The sequence below is a fragment of the Panulirus ornatus genome, chromosome 49 (assembly GCF_036320965.1).
Source record: "Panulirus ornatus isolate Po-2019 chromosome 49, ASM3632096v1, whole genome shotgun sequence".
NCBI classification, from domain to species: Eukaryota; Metazoa; Arthropoda; class Malacostraca; order Decapoda; family Palinuridae; genus Panulirus; species Panulirus ornatus.
This window is the reverse complement of record NC_092272.1, coordinates 4007552-4025951: the sequence shown is the minus strand read 5'-3', so window position 1 is coordinate 4025951 and position 18400 is coordinate 4007552. Positions and strand designations below refer to the sequence as shown.

At 41.8% G+C, this 18400-nt stretch overlaps 1 protein-coding gene across 2 annotated transcripts in view; it reads left to right on the top strand.

The window, feature by feature from the left end:
* LOC139764325 (sushi, von Willebrand factor type A, EGF and pentraxin domain-containing protein 1-like) overlaps positions 1-18400 on the top strand; it is a 99611-nt gene that overhangs the window by 5492 nt on the left and 75719 nt on the right. For both annotated transcript variants that reach the window (XM_071690833.1, XM_071690832.1), the window contains exons 2-4: positions 15212-15379; positions 15877-16011; positions 16273-16428. In XM_071690833.1, coding sequence (XP_071546934.1) covers positions 15212-15379; positions 15877-16011; positions 16273-16428 — 459 coding nt within the window. The remainder of the gene's footprint in view (positions 1-15211; positions 15380-15876; positions 16012-16272; positions 16429-18400) is intronic.

Genomic DNA, 18400 nt, shown 5'->3' with positions numbered 1-18400 from the left:
AGAAGACCTGATGGTTTATGACGAGGTTACCTGATGGAGGACAGTACATGGGAACGACACCTGATGGAGGACAGTACATGGGAACGACAGATAACAGAGGACATGGTGGTCTATGACGAAGTTATCTGCTGGAGGACAGTACCTGGAAACGACAGATAACAAGACCTGACTGATCAATGACAAGCTATATACTGGAGGGCAGTACATGGGAATGACAATAACAGAAGACCTGATGGTCTATGAAGAGGTTATCTGCTGGAGGAAAGTATATGGTTAGGGCAGATAATGGAAGACCTGACGGTGTAAGACGAGGATATCTGCTGCAGGACTGTAAAACTATCCTTTCTTACGGTAATGTATGCAGATGGAGACAGGGATAGTAAAGGAGCGGTAAAGTGCTCACTATCTTGGCAGGCTAGGCGTTTACACTCATCCCAAGGCCTTGTCCCACACAACCTCATGTCTGGGATATGCCATCCTACTCAGGGTTTAAGATCATTATGCCAACTTTATCTCATTACGTGCCTGTAGAAGTTCTTTACAGACGCCTGTAAGGACAAGAAAGACCTTGTTGAACGTTGCCTGTAAGTGTGTTTGTAGGTTGCTTTAAGCGAGGGCGGCATGGAGACCTCCCCATACTCGCCGAGAGTTATCGTACAATAAAGGAAAAATATTTGACAGCCATCGCCTCTCCCATGCTTAGCTAGGATTATCGCGCTTTGAGCGAAACATGGTGATTGTGGAATGGAGACTTTGGCACTCAGGACTAAAGTTTTTCGTACCCTGAACGAAAAACATCGGACGCGTAGCGCTTCGCAGTTATACCTCGAACGAAAAAAAAAATATTAGAAGCGGATACAGTCTGTTCCACGCACGGTCTTGAGTTATCGTTCACTCGTAGAAAGATATTGGACATGAGTATAGCCTTCACCAGGCCGAGCCGGAGTTAACGTACACTGGACGAAATATATCATTCGGAATCTGCCTTTACCACGCACGTCAAGCTAATGTTATCGTACAAGGAACCAAAGATTTTGGGACGTGTTAGTAGCTCTGTACGAAACCGCAACGTGCATTGACCGAAAAATGATTGAACGTGGACCATGCCTTCACCACGTCAAACTGGGATTATAATATCCTTAATGCAATATACTGAATACTGCAAATGGCTTCACTGTCAGGCTGATTGGATGGAAATGGAAACATCTTCAGTTATATTCCTCCTTTTGCATGTTAACCGTTTAAGCAAAGTACACGGTTAAACAATTGTAAGAGAGTAAATATAATCCAATTCACCCCAATAATACTCTCAAAAGAAGGTCGGCACAATGTCTAAAGGATAAAAAGTTGGGTCACTTCTTGAATATTTTGGTTGTGGTGACCAGTGAGATGTCTTAGGCTAAAATAAGTAACTTAAGCAATACCTTCAATTTCAGTTAGATATGCGTCAGAATAACTGACCTTATACAACTTTTAGAGTAGTTTCTTTAGCATCATGAACCATTGAACCTTATTCAAATCAAAGTTGTCTTAGCTGAGTTCAGTATCAAGACGGGTCAGCTTTCAGGCTCTCAGTCTGAAGATAAAGACTTAATCAAATGTAAGCCTTAACTGACAATACCTAAGACAAATTAATTATCCCTGAAACCACCGATGCGCCATTACTGCGCCATGAGTGTAAACAAAGGACGGGATAACGTACCACGAGTGTAAACAATATGTTCGAAGTTATCGTACCTTGCATGTAAACAAACACCGCCCAAAATGTGGGGTCCGTTTGAGACAAGTTGAAGGTCATATCCAAAGTTTTCAACATGAAATGCTACTCAATTTGGCAGTCTATTAATCAAATGTGGCAATCCATTAATAAAATGGCTATCTAGGACTACCTTAAATATGTACAAGTATATCATAACGTAAACATTAACCTTCGAGTTGCGTTTCGTCTATCATGATGTGGCGTAGCGTAGGGTGGTTCGGGCTGTCCATTCTGGAGTACTGATCCCAGCTCCTCTCGTCCTCCCTGTGTACACCCAACACATTCGCTCTCTCCTCGTCCTCATGTCTAGACTGACGACCAGCAAGACTTCCATCTCTTATTTCCAAACACACACACACACACGTCCACAAACAGTATAACTGAGAGCCATGTACACTACCACATACGATCCCACATTTCACCCTCGAAATTATTAACCTTCTCTTAGCTAAAGACATACACGCCTCCGTGGTGTAGTGGTTAGCGTTACTGACCATGAATTCACGGGCCAGCCCGTATTCGGACCCACATGGGCAGCAATCCTGGTTCGAATCCTAGGCGTGGCACTTTACCTACACCCAACCGTGGTGTTCATCCTCCTCTTGGGGATGGTCGAAAAATGGGTACCTGGCTTAGGCTATAGGGTGTTTGTGTATGTGTATGTATGCATAGGAGTAAAGATATGACATGTATACACAATTAGTAATCACACACATCCCTTTAAACCATAAACTAACTTCCTCTATGAATCATTACGTGGCAAAAATGATTTCACCCAATATATTTGGAAGAAATACGGCATACTCTACCTCATAAATATGCCTTTATTCCATAGTCCACCTAGTCATGTCTGATGAGAAAAAATAAATATTCTTTGAACTTCCTGGGCTGAACGGTACGACCCCTGAGCACGACGGTACGACCCTTGAACACAACCTTGAACTCATATATGAAGGTCTGGTCTTTGACAGAAACCTCGAAGGGTCAGGTCAAAGGCTGTGCCATCATATTTGAAGGTCGTATCGTCGTGTTCGAAAGTCATGACGTGTTCAAGGGTCGTAACTTCCGTGTTCTGGGTGTTAACAGGGAACTAGTAAATAAATCTCATAATTCTATCTGCTAATAGGAGCACTGTTTATATTAAAATATATAACAATCTGTATTGTAAACTGATTCTGTACCTCCGGGTACAAATCAGATTTAAGTAAATGGTGAATATTCTAAATTTTCCAATCTGAACATCATTGTTCAATGAATGAACGGGTAAATCATCATTAAATGGGTGTGGCTCAAGGCCTCTAAGGGCACATCATTGTTTTCAACCGCAAACATTCATTTACACCCAAGATGTAAAACTCTAATCGTAAAAGAACAGACAGGTAATCACACACACACACACACACAGTATATACATATTTACACGCACAATGCACATGTGCAAAGACGAAAGTTTAATGACCCGTAATTAAACAATAACGAGAAAGTAAATGATAAATAATTTAATCACCCCAGCAACATACACAGCCTCGTTAAGCGCGTCTCGCTCCACCGACCCTCAACAGATCATGTTGTAAACTCACAGCTTGGATGTATCGTGCATTAAAGCAGACGAGATTATGTTCGGCATTTTTTCTTCTCATTAGTAACACAATAAATGTGGTGTAAATTATGGCCTGAACAGAGAGTACATTAATATCATTTTTCGCTATGGACGTCGCAATAAAGAGTACTATAGTCATTATCAATTTATAAATATTTTTACATAATATTTAGGGGTACAATGATGGCAGGCAGTAGATGCATACTATATCAAAGTACACACATATATTCGATAACGGGACTCGAGGATATCACTTCCCTCTCGTCGTACGAAGGCGAGATACCGTACGCAACAAATAAGGTCCTTGGGTTAGGCTGGACAGACGCCGACACTGTGGGAAACAGCGAATTACATGTCCAGCAAGTTTTTAAATGATTAAGAGCAATAGGAAGTGTTTTCCCCTTGAGGTCTCCTTGGCGTGTTTGCGGTTGAGCGAATTTGTCTTCGTATAATTTGCTGGCCTTAAGCCCATGAAATCATCGCTTGCTTCACGCCGGTGCCCCATGCGCCAGACAGGCTTATCAAAATGAGTTGGTTTCCTCCCTACCCTGCCTTCCCATGTATTCCATTTTCTGTATAGGCTAACTCATCCTGTTTCTTTCTTCTATCAGAATTCAAAATTATATTTCATTACTCGCACGCTATAATACGTGATGCATATTTCAGGATATAACGAACACGATGCATGTTGCAATCATTAAGCTGGGACTTTAATAAAGCATGGAGGGCTCCTGATAAACTGAGCCAATCAAGAAGAACACGACCTCTTACTGAGAGAGAGAGAGAGAGAGAGAGAGAGAGAGAGAGAGAGAGAGAGAGAGAGAGAGAGAGAGAGAGAGAGAGAGAGAGAGACGTCATCTGCTTAACCCTCATCTTTACTATACCATCAACTTTGCTACAACGTTGTGACCTCCGTCTTTACTATTAGTGATCTTTACTACGCACTCAATACTACTGGCCTCTGACCTGATATCCTTAGGGATCAGGTCAGAGGTCATTTTTCACTGCACACCTCAACGTCAATACAGTAGTAAGCCCTTACCTTCACTACAAGCTTACGGGTCAGGACCAGAGGCCATCTTTACGGCACACATCTGCACTCCAATCCTTGTCTTCACTGCACTTATCTCCAGCGCATTTTACTCCACCATAATCTTGTCAGCGTTGTCAAGACGCGTGGGTCAGGTCAAATATATCATCACCAAATAAACAGGATTACGGTGCTCACACCTGCGAAGAAAATTGATAATGATAATATTTATATTCATAATGGTGGTGGTAGTGGTGTGTGTGTGTCCGTGGAAAAAATATTACCTCTAGCGTCACCCGTACTGGCTAGGATAAAGGATAGTGCATCGAAGGTGTACTGATGATGTGGCCTTTGCAGTGACTATAAGGGTGCTGTGAAAAAAGAGTATAATGAAATAAAATAATTTCTGGCAGATTTAAACCCATGTTGAGCATATACAATATCAAGCGTATAATGTATATGAGGGTGTAAGTAAATTGAACACATACCGATCCAAGCAAGGGTCATGGCCCAGCCTTTGTCTTGAACATAACAAAGATAAGGGTATTTTGAAGATAAGATGTAGCAAAGTTAAGTATGTGGAGAATATAGAAGGGTAGTGGGTACAAAAGATAAGGGTATTCTGAAGATAAGATGTAGCAAAGTTAAGTATGTGGAGAATATAGAAGGGTAGTGGGTATGAATGTGCTACGAACATAAACGCGTAACTAAGAGAAACATGTAGTGAACTTAAGAGTGGACTGATGAGGGTGTAATGAAGATGAGGAGGGTGTGGTGAAGATCTAGAAGTGAATATACGAGGGTATAGTGAAGATGGCTTTGTCTTTCCTAACCCCAGAATGATCCAAGCCAGGTTCAAGGCCGGCCGCAGAAGCTAGCTTGGGTAATTTCGGGGTTCAATACAACTACTAATAATGATATCTATAATTACAATAAATGCCAGAAGAAACAAAGCAAAAAACAATTTGTTTATCTCTTACGTAAGAATACTGAAAGCGTCCTCTGCCTGAAGCATGAATAGAAAAAAAAATGCAAAGTTTGCTTCTATTTACTATGAAAATCTTAGACATTTATCAGTATAGTAAATACTGGGGCTCTATTTACAGGGGTACCATGGTGCAAAGAGGTACTTAAAGAGCCCGGATGTTCTGCCTTCCTACTCTAGTTAGAACTGTAAATGTGTTTTGTGTTTCTTCGTCCAGCTGATCATATTCTCTCAAGATGTTCTCTATATTTACGTGAAAACGATAGTAGGTCTGGATACAACACACGTATTGTCTACTTGGGGTATGACCTGTGCTAACCTCAATCTCCCTAGCTGTCTAAGCTGCATAACTCTAAGAAATTGCCTTTCCTCCAGCAAGGTCTCGCCTGTCCATAGCCAAATAGACAGGGCAGACTCCTTCAGATTAACCTCTCCATTTTGTAAGAACGTTCACTCCTCGGATATCTGGTCTTTTTTTTAAAATGAATTCTTTCATTCCGTATGGTCTAGCAGCATAACTGCGGCCAGCAGATAACGACAGACTCCCTTTTCAAATGAACCTCTCTCTACCTTTGGTGAGAGTGCCGAAGCACTCCATGTGTCTGGTCTTCCCTGGACTTTTAAGATCAGTATATTCCCGAGACACAGTACTCACGGACAGTGGAAGGGCTGTCTCGTGTTCGCTACACACCACCACCCCACCCCTGGCGGGTCATCATCCTCTGACCGCTTGTTTCTTATTTTTTTTTTTACATCATGCTTGGCCCAGCACAGCAGCCGTCAGCAGTTTGCTTCAAGAACGAATGACTAAACTGACCTTTTTTCCTCTTGCATTTCTAATTATAATGTACAGTACAGGCAGTGTAGAACACCTTATGGCGAAAAGAAAAGCAGGTCTGAAATAACATCGTCTCTCCCCCCCCCCCCCCCCAAGACATACCGAGAGAAAAATGTGCATATACCCGAGTTATATGTACATTTTCATAGCAAGCGCCTTTTTGTGATATGCCTTGATAGAGCCAAATATTACTCGCTTTACCTGACCATAAACATGATTCATCGAGGTATGAACAAACTTACGAATAAATCCGGTGAAAATTTATGTTGTATGTGAGTCAGGTTCTAAGACCGACTATGGCCTATCTACCCGCATACTTTAATCGTATAGTGGTAGCAGGAGTTCAAGTCCGGGTTCTTGTCGCAATGCCTTCTATCGATCACCAATGACATATGGCTCTGGTCACTGGTATATTCAATCACTTCACGTCGTCTCAAGTGAATTAACCTGATAAAAGGATGTCACAGTGAAGGCATCTCGCTACTGATCGATGTCTTACCAGAAAGGTACGAGGCGAACATCAGTTGAGTTAATTGGAAAATGTTTCGGTTTACATGTTATATCAACTACACAAGAACATCTTGAATAAAAGAGGATACATAACATAAATCAAAACCACCAGCATGCAAAGAATCTTCAATTAATGATGCGTCTCAAAAAGTCTGCTCGTTTATCTACGCATGATCAATTCTTTCTGACCAGACAAGTCAGTACATTTCCATATGAGTGTTATTTGTGTTCAAGGTATGTTTGAAGAGAGAAAAAAAAATCATTAAGGAACAGATAACCATCGGAGAACGTTCGAACAAATGTCTGACCATCAGATACAAAGGCTACAAAGGCTTTGAGATAGGGGTAAGGAGGTACCATCAAGGTTAAATTTCAAAGCAACCGCAAATATTTTTGCAATTGGGAGATTTGGCAAACGCTCTTTCTTCACTTCGAATACAGAGCCCACATTCAGGTAATGTATTTGCTTGGTATATCTGAACTTTTCAACCTTCCAGTGTGTGTTTTCTTTGCGTTACTGCCAATCACGTCATTAAAGGGGTTTGTCACACTGCAATGTGCTGAAATGGATAATGGGGTCCAGTGATGTTCCAACAGTGCAAGATATTTTTGATTATGACTGAATTATTTGCACACTGACTGTTAGGTATGCACTGAAGAATTTAACCAAGTATATGACTGATTGGAAAATAAACGAATAAAAAACACTAAACAAGAAATGACCTAAAAGGGGTAATTAAGGAACCAGTAAATCATAACTGAATAATATTATGAAATATGAAAATCATTTTGACATTCTCCAAAAACAGCCGAAGAGTTTATAATAAACCCAAGACGAAAGGAATTGCATGGGGACCATAATTGTGGTGATAATATATATATGAAAGATACGCCCGTTTTGAGTACCCTTCTCAAAATCCAAAGACTCCAAATAGTTAAAGAATCAAACGTAAAGAAGACATCAAGAGGACAAGAGACGACGGTAGGCAGAGATACAATATAATCAAAATGGTTAGTCATCAAAAGTCTCCGGAGGCGGGGGGACAGCCTAGCCTCATCAGCTGTTGCTGTGACCTAAATCTTGCTTGAGTATTATGTTTTGTTTATGACGGATGCATTTGTGCATGCGTGTGAAGACTGGGATGTCTGGTTTTATTTGTTGGGATCTTCGGCTATGCATGATCTATGCACATTTATACCTGCAGACTACATACATGTCCTCCACACTCGTATGGTCCAACTTCTTGAATATTTTTTTCTTTTTCTGGCCTCCCGGACTTTTTTTTCTTAGAAGTCTTTGAGCAGTCAGCATTCGCAATCCCTCTAATCAATTTCTTCTAGTCATCTAACTACTCATACAACAGAAGTACTTATTAACATCTTGTCTAACAAGTTTCTTGCTTAGTTTCATGTTACGGCATTTGGTTGCTCTGTCTCTGCATGTTTCGAATAACTATTCGCTGTTGACGTCACCGAACTAGAATGAAAACATGATTGTGATCAAGTCTCCCCTTACACTCCTCTCTTCCATGGTGGACAAATTAATATCCTGTGGTCTAACCTCACTTTCATAATTCCGGTAATATCTACTAGATACGCGTTTTATTACGCAGCGACAAAACTGGAAAAGCATAATGTAATTTCAACACGCAATGCTGAATATTTCTTGATCCATGCACTTGATTGCAGTTTCGTATCTGCTTGTATATCTGTACTTCTTTGTGTATGCGTGTGTTTAAGACTGGAAAATTAAGATTCAGCTGTTTTGTTAACCACAACCTGAGATCTTTGTCCCGTAATGACAAACTGTGTATCAGGGACCACACACAGGAGAATGGAGTGGTATGAGAATTACCTTTAACATTTGAAAATGCTGATTTTTCGATTGGTGATAAAGGCCTTTATGACGAAGAGCAGCTGACAGACCTCCTCCTAACCAATCATCCAACAAAGTGCGCAAAATCATGCACCACTGTTGTAGCAGGAAGATGTGCTGTTAGTACACGACATTGGTAAGGGGAGTCATATCCCTGTAGGAATGTATGAAGTTAATCGAAAATATATATGCTGCATTGCTGAGCTTACCCTGAGTGCATCTTCTGATTGCAAATCAGGTTAATATCCCTTGATCAGAAAATGAGGGTATGACATTACCTTATACATCACTATTATATACAACATAAAGAACACCTCAAACGAGACTCATGCAGCTTCAAGTCTGCACTCCACTCAGGAGCAGGGAAATCATAAGCACCTCTAGAGCAAAAAGGTCCTTGACGAGAGTGTGCTCTTTTCCGACCACTGATAACGATACAGCCTTGTCAAAGGCTGGATCTCGCTCGCTGTGTAACCATTAGCAGGCGGAATGCGGTGACACACCAAGTCCCGTCTTGAAGGTCCGAAAGTGTGGAACTTTGACCTTGTGACCTATTTTGAATGTCAAGAGTTGATATAAGTCTGGGACTGGTCTCCTTTGACCCTTAAGATCCATATTCGGGTCAGAGTCTGGTGTCTGGCTTTTAAGGCATACTAGAAATACATTTATAAGAACAAAAATAGACACTGAATGAGAGTCAATTCTCTGTCAATAATCTCGTAAGGGGAAAATTGGTAGTACATCATGAAATTCATTCATACACCTATGAGTCGTCAAACTTCCTCCTTGGCGACCATGTCTGGCTCACAACACAGCTGAAAATAACAAGAATCAAAGTGGGAAATGAAGGCGTAGTATATCCAGTTAAAAAAAAAAAAAAAAAAAAAAACTTTCGCCTTGGTGACTCTTATGGCGCATGCAGCCAGCCTGAAGGAGGTCGTCCGTCAACGTCAACACACGAAGGAGGTAACCAGTGCGTCGCAGTCATGCGATTAAAAGGCCAGTGGGGCAGGCAGCCGTTTGGCAGAGGGGTGTTGGAGCTTCCCCGGGGGTAGAGATGGCTTGGGAAGGGTCGGGTCGGGTGGTTGGGGGGGGGGGGGGGGGGGGAAGCATGTGGGAGGCGTTGGTGTTGTGTTCTCCGGTTTTTCATCGGATCTCGAAGCTGCGTACACTGCCCCGGCCATCCCTCTCTGAATCCTCAGCAGTGTCTGGTGCCTTCAAGGAACTTAATGTCTTCCACCGCTGTCTGTCCTTATCAGTATGTTTTGCTGTTGACCGTCTTTATGGCTGATCTTTCATAAAGCCAACGCATACATAGGAGTTACGCCTAATTCTAAGCACTAGCTAGACCACTCGGCAAGCTGCTGCATAACATGATTGCTGTGTAGCCATCACTAACTCGAGGGTGGGCCGTTGTATCTGCTTCTTTCCCTGCACTTCGAAGCTTTGAAAAACTCTACCTTCTCATGCCTTTCCCAATAACTATGACGTTGCACAATTCAAAAGACAAGTTTTTCACTTTCTCAAAAATTCGTAAATACTTTCCCATGTCTCTTCTTTTCCCGTTTCATAATTCTCTGTTTCAAATAATGTTCGGCCTTGATGTGGTTTTGTCCGTGACTGGAGCCTTCAACAACAACAACAAAAAGTATTGTGGCTTGAGGAGTTTGTTAATGGTTTAATTTCCATGTGGATGGCAATGTGGCCATGACATTAATGTCTACTGTCTGAAAAAAATGACTTGTAGGGAACACTGAACGAAATTGTATGACTCATTAAGGGTAACTACAGCCCTACCTAATAGTACCTACAATGAGATTGTACCTTTGAGCAGTGTTAGCGCGTAGCATTAACCGCTGGGGGATATTGAGAAGATTGTGGTCTGAATGCCAGTAATTCAGTGTGCGTTTAGCAGGAGGAACAGACACTTACCTGGGTCAGGGAGGGGAACTCGACAGGCACTGTCGTGCTGGCGGTAGCATCTCCCAGATCAGTGGATGTTTGTCACCTAGGGAGAAAGAAAGAAAGAGAGGCTGTAAAGGGCAAAAGCAGACACTAGGGAAAATTCAATTTTCCTCAGATAACAGGGAAGTTCACTCGCCGTAGCGCTTGCAATATAAAGTTAACATGTGCAGTTAAAAGAGGCATTGCGATAGAAGTTCCTCATCATAGCCTATTTTCACGCACAAATAAATATCAATAGTTCACAGACTTGTGTTTACGCCATGGCTATACCTACCCAAAGTGAGAGAGATAACATGGAACAACAAAGAAGCCAGAGTTAATTACTAGCCTCTGGGGGAGGATAGCCTAACCCACTTCACTGCTTAAACTGTTACAAACACAGTTTCATGTCAATCACAATGTGAGATAGAAATCACTAAATGTCATTCTCACACCCCAACCCTCCTTGAAGCCTACCCTTACCAGGAATAACAAAAATACATTCATCAGAATGTAAGAACGAACTTACAGATGGCATTATTTTCTTCCAAAGCCTTACCTCACGAGGAACATGATACCCAAAACATCTCCGTACTTCATTCGAGGAACGAGGCTTCGGTTTCTTTCCAAACGTAAACAAGACGCCAAGCTATCGTAAACTAGGTTCTTGCGGCCTGGGCAATTACGATGAAATGTAACTCCAAATGTCGAAGGTTATTTTACTATCCCATCTCCTCTAATCTCGCCGCTACAGTCATAAGATTACATTTATCATGAGTTAAGTCGCTCCTTTCAGAGACGAACGTTTGCGGGGGAAAGCACAACTGGTTCACTGACATCAGCGAAGGTTGATATACCCACATATGTTTCAAAAGATCACCATATCTGACAACTAAGATATGTAGAGATATTATTTCACCAGTAATCTTACGTACGACTTACATATATGTATACTACACGAACCAAGGTTTATCTTATCCCTTTCGGCACAACGGGGCGATCTTCCAACTCTCTGGTACGATCCTTTGACCTGACCCTCAAGAGTCGTATCGTTGTACTCGTGGGGTAAAATACTACCGAAACTTGGGTCATTCACTCCCTAGCACCTCTTCCTGATACACCCCTCTACCCAGCAGGGAACAGCCTAGTAAGGGAGAGCGCTGCTGTGCATGTGCCCTGAGCCCATCCAGGACCCGCAACAGCACCTCCCAGGGCCACTGTGCCTTGACAACTAGACGACCCCATTTCCCAACTTTAGATATGAATGTCTCACCAGATGCAAGTTGACCTCTGAATCTGTATTTCTCATTCTGATGTGTCACACTGATATCAAACAGACTTCTTATCCGAGTCTGGGTCATAGAAATACAGCCATTTGGCTTGTGCGATAATATCGCTTGGGAAATACTGATACCATAAGGCGTCTTAAAGATACGATTACGAAAGGCCACGTAAAAATTCAATATCACGCCATTACGAGACATGTCACATCACCACTGCTTCTCTATACGTACACAGGCTTTATCTAATCCTAACTATAATAATAATAATAATAATAATAATAATAATAATAATAATAATAATGTACTGTGGAAAAACACGTTTTATTTCTTTAAAAAAAAGGAAGAGTAGGATGAGGATGAGGAGGGGTGAGGTTAGATGGATGGGTTGAGGGGTGAGGTTGGACCCGCCGTAAACTGATATTTTACCCAAGCTGAATAGGATACCACCATAGCCAACAAATGGACCATCTACCACCGTTATAACAACATGAATCGGAGACGGTGAAGAATCCCTTGAATCTTCACGGTTAAGCGACCACACATATATATATATATATATATACATATATATATATATATATATATATATATATATATATATATATATATATATATATATATGAAACTACAAAACAGGTTCATAAGGCACAAAGTATCTATTTACAAGTTAGTGACATCGGAGAACGAACGTCTTGAGAGTTGTCCGAAACTGAAAGTCGCTGGACCACGACGTTTTACGACCCTTGAGATACCATGTACTGAGCCGTAGCTGAGGTCATAAACACGTATGGGACACATACACACACACATGAACGGACAATTGTAATCTAAGCTCCTTATACAAGATATTGGGAAAAAAGTAAAAAAATAAAATAAATTGGTGGCACTGTGAGCGCATTCTGAGTCATGGCATCTACATACTCAAACAACGATATAATAACGTCAGTTTTACAGCTGGGATGATGGCTAAACTCTACCTAACAGTAGAAATGAAATACCAGTCGTATTCCACGGTAACAGAAAACCCTCAAACGTCCGGTGGTTCTAAATTCCAAACTGATTGCTCCCGCATGGAATAAATGGCGTTTATGGAACATCCCACCTCCCGAGCGCACGAGTAAAATGATAAGATTAGTTTTTAGAGAGTACAGAAGCAAAACACCCAGAAGACTCCAGAGCATTTGTACTCACAGAAAAAAAAGTATTGTTCTGCAGCAATGTTATATATACAGAGGCAACGGGCACAAAAAACAAGGCAGCACTTACTGCTGTAAATAATTTAGTCATATGACGGAACAAAAACAGCTGTACAACGGGGATATATTTGGTATCTCCATTAATAAATGTCTTATGCTACGGTGTAATTTGGTGTATATACAGCTTAGGCTACACTATATGCTGGCGTAAACACAGCTTAGGCTACAGGGTGTTTGGTGTATACACAGCTTAGGCTACTGTGTGTGTGGTGTATACACAGCTTAGGCTACTGTATGCCTGGTGTATACACAGCTTAGGCTACTGTGTGTTTCGTGTATACAAAGCTTAGGCTACTGAGTGTTTGGTGTATACAAAGCTTAGGCTACTGTGCGTTTGGTGTATACAAGCCCAGGCTACTGTGTATTTGGTGTATACACAGCTGAGGCTACTGTGTGTTCGGTGTATAAAGATAAATGTAAAGACATGGTACATACACTGTATACAAGGTTAAGGGGTCAAATTCAGAATCAATAAAATAATCTGGTCATTACTGTTAAAATCTAAGACTTCTGCAGGACAAGTGGAAGAGCAAGACCATTCCTGAGGCATATAGAATGCGATTTATCTAAGGAGCAGGCGAAACGTTACATAATAATGGGAAGAACAGAACCCTCCCAAGTGCTTCACATGGTGTACTGTAAAAATGGCTAAACCTAATCATAAATGCTAATGGAATCTGGATCTGTGATTTAACACCGAGATAAAACGCGACAAAGAAGTTTTACAGTTTTGGCCTATCAATCTCTCGTCTTGGACTAGGAAAAGAGGACTCTTCCCAGGAACTGACGAATTACATGAGGATCGTCTACTCTGATGAAAGGAAAATGTGAAAGTTAAATGTTGGTTAGTTGGGGCCATCCGCCATTCTTAACCTAGCCTAGCTACATTTGTCGCCCTGGACTCGCTTAACCCCTATTCTTCTTTCCTCAACTCATTTTTCCTTGACGCCGTTTCTCCTTTTGTTTCTCCCGATCTATTACTCTCAAGTTCAAAGAATCACTAAATCAAGAACTGAATAGTCTCTTTTTATATAATTACTTCAAAAGGACATTCATAAGATCAGTATGGTCTTATCGCATCTCTCGTGGCACACAGACAAGAGCTGTCTTTCTCAACTTGAAACGTCCTTATTCAACCCCCACCCAGCTGACGTCAGGCCCATTACCGCACTAACAGTAAAACTGTCCGTACAAAAAGCACTGGTATGGTAATCCACACCAATACGAGTGTTAGATTTCGTAGAGATACCTCCCCGTGCTTGCAATAAGAAGACGGAACGGACAGGAAAAAAAAAATTAGCATAAGAGACAATGGTGTGTGTGTGTGTGTGTGTGCGCGCACATGCGTACATTGGAGTAAAGACTGGAACAACACAATTGTAAACCTCTCTCCCAGTGAGGTACAAGAAGTAATCACACACACACACATAATATATATATATATATATATATATATATATATATATATATATATATATATATATATATATATCAGAATAACCTTACACGAGATGGGCAAAAACAGGATACTTATGAATATAATTAGGCGCCAGCTGCTGTGAGCGGCTCTGTTATCCTTAGCGCCCACACGACCTTCGTAGTCAAACAAACAGTGGCACAGCCCATCATATGACCAGGGTAACATAGCTTCTTCCAACCTTCTTTGTGTATATCAAGGATGGCAGAAGGGCCTCGCATTGGCATTATACCATGTGGTTGGAATATCGAATATTCCTCGAAACCACGAAAAAAAATGTAATTGGGTACTCTAATAATTTCAGAGCGTATTAGCAAAGTAAATAGTACCTTTGGGACGTATCATAAATGAACATGCTGAAAGGTAGGTATTGATAATGCTGTGCCGGCAGGAAAGGGGAGAGAGGGGCATTTCATCCCCTCCCTCCCTTCTCTGTTGCTTCCCAAAGGTTCACTTAGTCACCTGTTCCTGACGCTACCTTGCTCACAAGGGAAATGGCAAACGCGAATGAAAGAAAAAATAAATTTCTTCGTCTGTTCCCGGAGCAAACTCGCTAACGCAGGAAACAGCAAAGGGAAATATATATATATACATAATGAGCGTCTATATGTAGCATTATGTGTTATTCCACATCTAATCATTCTGTCCCCTAGGTTCCCAACCAAAGGATCGAGTTGGTGTTTTTGGTGGATTCCTCGGCCTCGGTGGGAGCGGAGAACTTCTTCAACGAGATCAAGTTCGTCAAAAAACTGCTGGCCGACTTTGCCGTCTCCTACAACCAGACCCGTGTCGCCGTCATCACCTTCTCTAGCAAGAACAAGGTGAGAGAATAAGGTGGGGCGAGGTGCCCGATCGGTAAGTGAAAATACGCCACGAAATATATATATATATATATATATATATATATATATATATATATATATATATATATATATATATATATTCTTATTTAGTCTTTACGCATGTTCTTATTATTTTTGTATGTCCATGGTCAATTGTTCTCATAACCTCACTACGTTATGTGGCTATACAATATCATTTCATAGCTTTCATTTCGTGTAACTCTTTACGTTCATCCATTCTGGCTAGGTTAGAGGACGTTTCCCCTTCTTCTGTGCATATTCTTGTCATATTCAATTGGTCCATCAAGGATGGCTAGGCAAGGTGATATCTTTTCTGTGGATATTCTTGTCCTGTTCAATTGGTCCCATTGGGGCTAGGCTATCTGATTTGTCTTTTTTCCCAGAGCATATTCCTGTCGTATACACTTGGTAACACGATCACGTTAGTCATGTTTATCGTTGTTGTTCCCTGGCAGGTTATCAGACACATCGACCACGTAACCCAAGCGTCCGAGAACAACCACAAGTGTTCCCTGCTGGAGCTAGAGCTGCCGAGGATCAAGTACTCCGGCGGTGGCACCTACACGCTCGGAGCTATGCTCGAAGCCCAGGTAAGTGGTGCTAAGAGTACTAAGGTTCCCCATGTAAGTGCCGTGTGGTTCATACTCCTCTGGATGACGCCTAGTGGGATAATTACATCCCATACTTAGGATTCTGGGGAGTGCTAGGCGACTAGGTGAGGGCTTTGTAGAGGCGAATCGAAGTTGGGGTCAGGAGAAACGTTGCAATATCTTGTCGCTGCGAAGGTAACTCTTCACAATTGCAATCTGCTCTTTTATCAGTTATCATATACTATTTCTCCCTGTATGCAGAGTGTGATAGCACTGGCCAGGCAGGATGCCGCAAAAGCGGTGTTCTTGGTGACTGACGGTTACAGCAACGGCGGCGACCCTAGACCAGCGGCAGACTTCCTGCAGGCCAGGGGCGTTACCATCTTCACCTTCGGCATCCGCAATGGTAACGTTAAGGTCAGTAACTCTGTGGAAAGTAGCAGCAAGGATGGTCAAAGGCAATCATTAGTCATGAGGAAAGTAGCAGAAACGATCTTCAGGGTAGTGGCCATTAGGTGATTAGCAGCAATGAGGGAAGTATAAGAAACGATCGTCAAGGGTAGTGGCCATTAGGTGATTAGCAGCCATGAGGAAAGTACTAACCTTGGCCATTAGGTGATAAGCAGCCACAAGAAAAGTAGCAAGAACGATCAAGGGTAATGACCACCAGGTGATTAGCAGCCATGAGGAAAGTACTAACCTTGGCCATTAGGTGATAAGCAGCCACGAGGAAAGTAGAGGAAACGATCGGCAAGAGTAGTGGCCATCGGGTGATTAGCAGCCATGAGGAAAGTAGCAGAAACGATCGTCAAGGGTAGAGGGCATCAGGTGATTAGCAGCCATGAGGAAAGTACTAACCTTGGCCATTAGGTGATAAGCAGCCATGAGGAAAGTAGCAGAAACGATCGTCAAGATCAGTGGCCATTAACTGATCAGCAACAAGGTCGTTCGTCAGAGGTCATGAAGAAAGGAGCTGCAGCAAAGATATTACAGGTTAATCGAATCGTCAGCATGAGGCCATAAAAAAAGGAACAACAAGGATTGTTAAGAGTTAGAAGCGAATAGGGAAGAAACAGCAAGGATAATCACGGTCAGTGGCCTTGAGGAAAGTAGCAACAAGGACTGTTAAAGTTAGTTACATTGAAGAGAGTAGCAGCAAGAGTAATCAAGGTTCGTGTCAAAGAAATAAGTATCAGCAAAGTAGGTGGTCATGAGGGATTTGCAGCAAGGTCGGAGGTCATGAGGGATTAACAGTGAGGGTAGTTAAATTTAGTGGCTATGAAGGGAGTTGGGGCATATAAAAAGACAGACAACTGAGGGCCCAGTGGCCCAAGTCTATGTAAACTATTTTTGGACTTTATCTGTTCCATACAAAGTGGATGAAGTCAGGCTATAACGAACTTACGGCCCCTAGTCCCTGTCATCATATGGGGCCAAGAATCTCTGGGTTTCCACCTGACTTTACTGTCAATGGCATGTAGGTCTCAGGTTGTAGCAGTATTGGTCCCTTCCACAAACTTTCCCCTCTCTAACAGAATTAACTTTTCACCAACATTCATGGACTTTCTAGTCACCTTACTTTTGTTGAACACCATCTGTCTAGTTCCTTTCTTAATCTCTACTTCTTTCTGAGACCCAACCATCAATGATGTTCTCACCACTCCTTTCCACATATTGTTTAAAAGGTGGTGTCTGTTGCCTTTCCAACATCAGCACACCTGTGACTTTCAGCCCTAAACTTTAATGCCATCTGGCTCAAGGTTCGTTTCCTAACTACTACTACTACTACTACTACTTTTTGTTTCGCTTACTGCCCTCCTAATTCTACAAATATTATAACTTATGTCAAATATGCGGATTCCTACTATGAGGCCTTGACATCCACTCACCCCTAAGCTGAATTCCTATGCTTAGAAGACTTCAACAGATACCGAAGGGAATGGTTAAACTCCTCACATTCTCAACACATAATGATCCAGAGCAAACTACCACCAAGCCTACTCATATTCCTGACAGTTAAGACCCCCTCTCTTATTAATCTGGATATGTTTTTCATCTCTAATTCTGGTCACACTCAAAAAAGTATGTATCTTTAACAGTGCCCCCTTCTTCAGCAGCTCCTTCTGAATGTATATATTGGCACCTAAATAAAGCTGACTAGAATAACTTGTGAAAATAATTTTTTTACTTTCCTTAGTCAGAATACCATCTCTGTGATGGTGCCACTGTCTCTGTCAAACGTATAGCAGAAGTTATTGTTGTGGCAGTGGAAGCATATATCCCATTTTCCTCTAATCCTACTTCTTTTTCAGTGAAGGATTCAACCATTCCTGTTCTGGGGCCTTTCAGGCAAGGAATCCGGCATATCATGGATGGATAAACTCTTCTT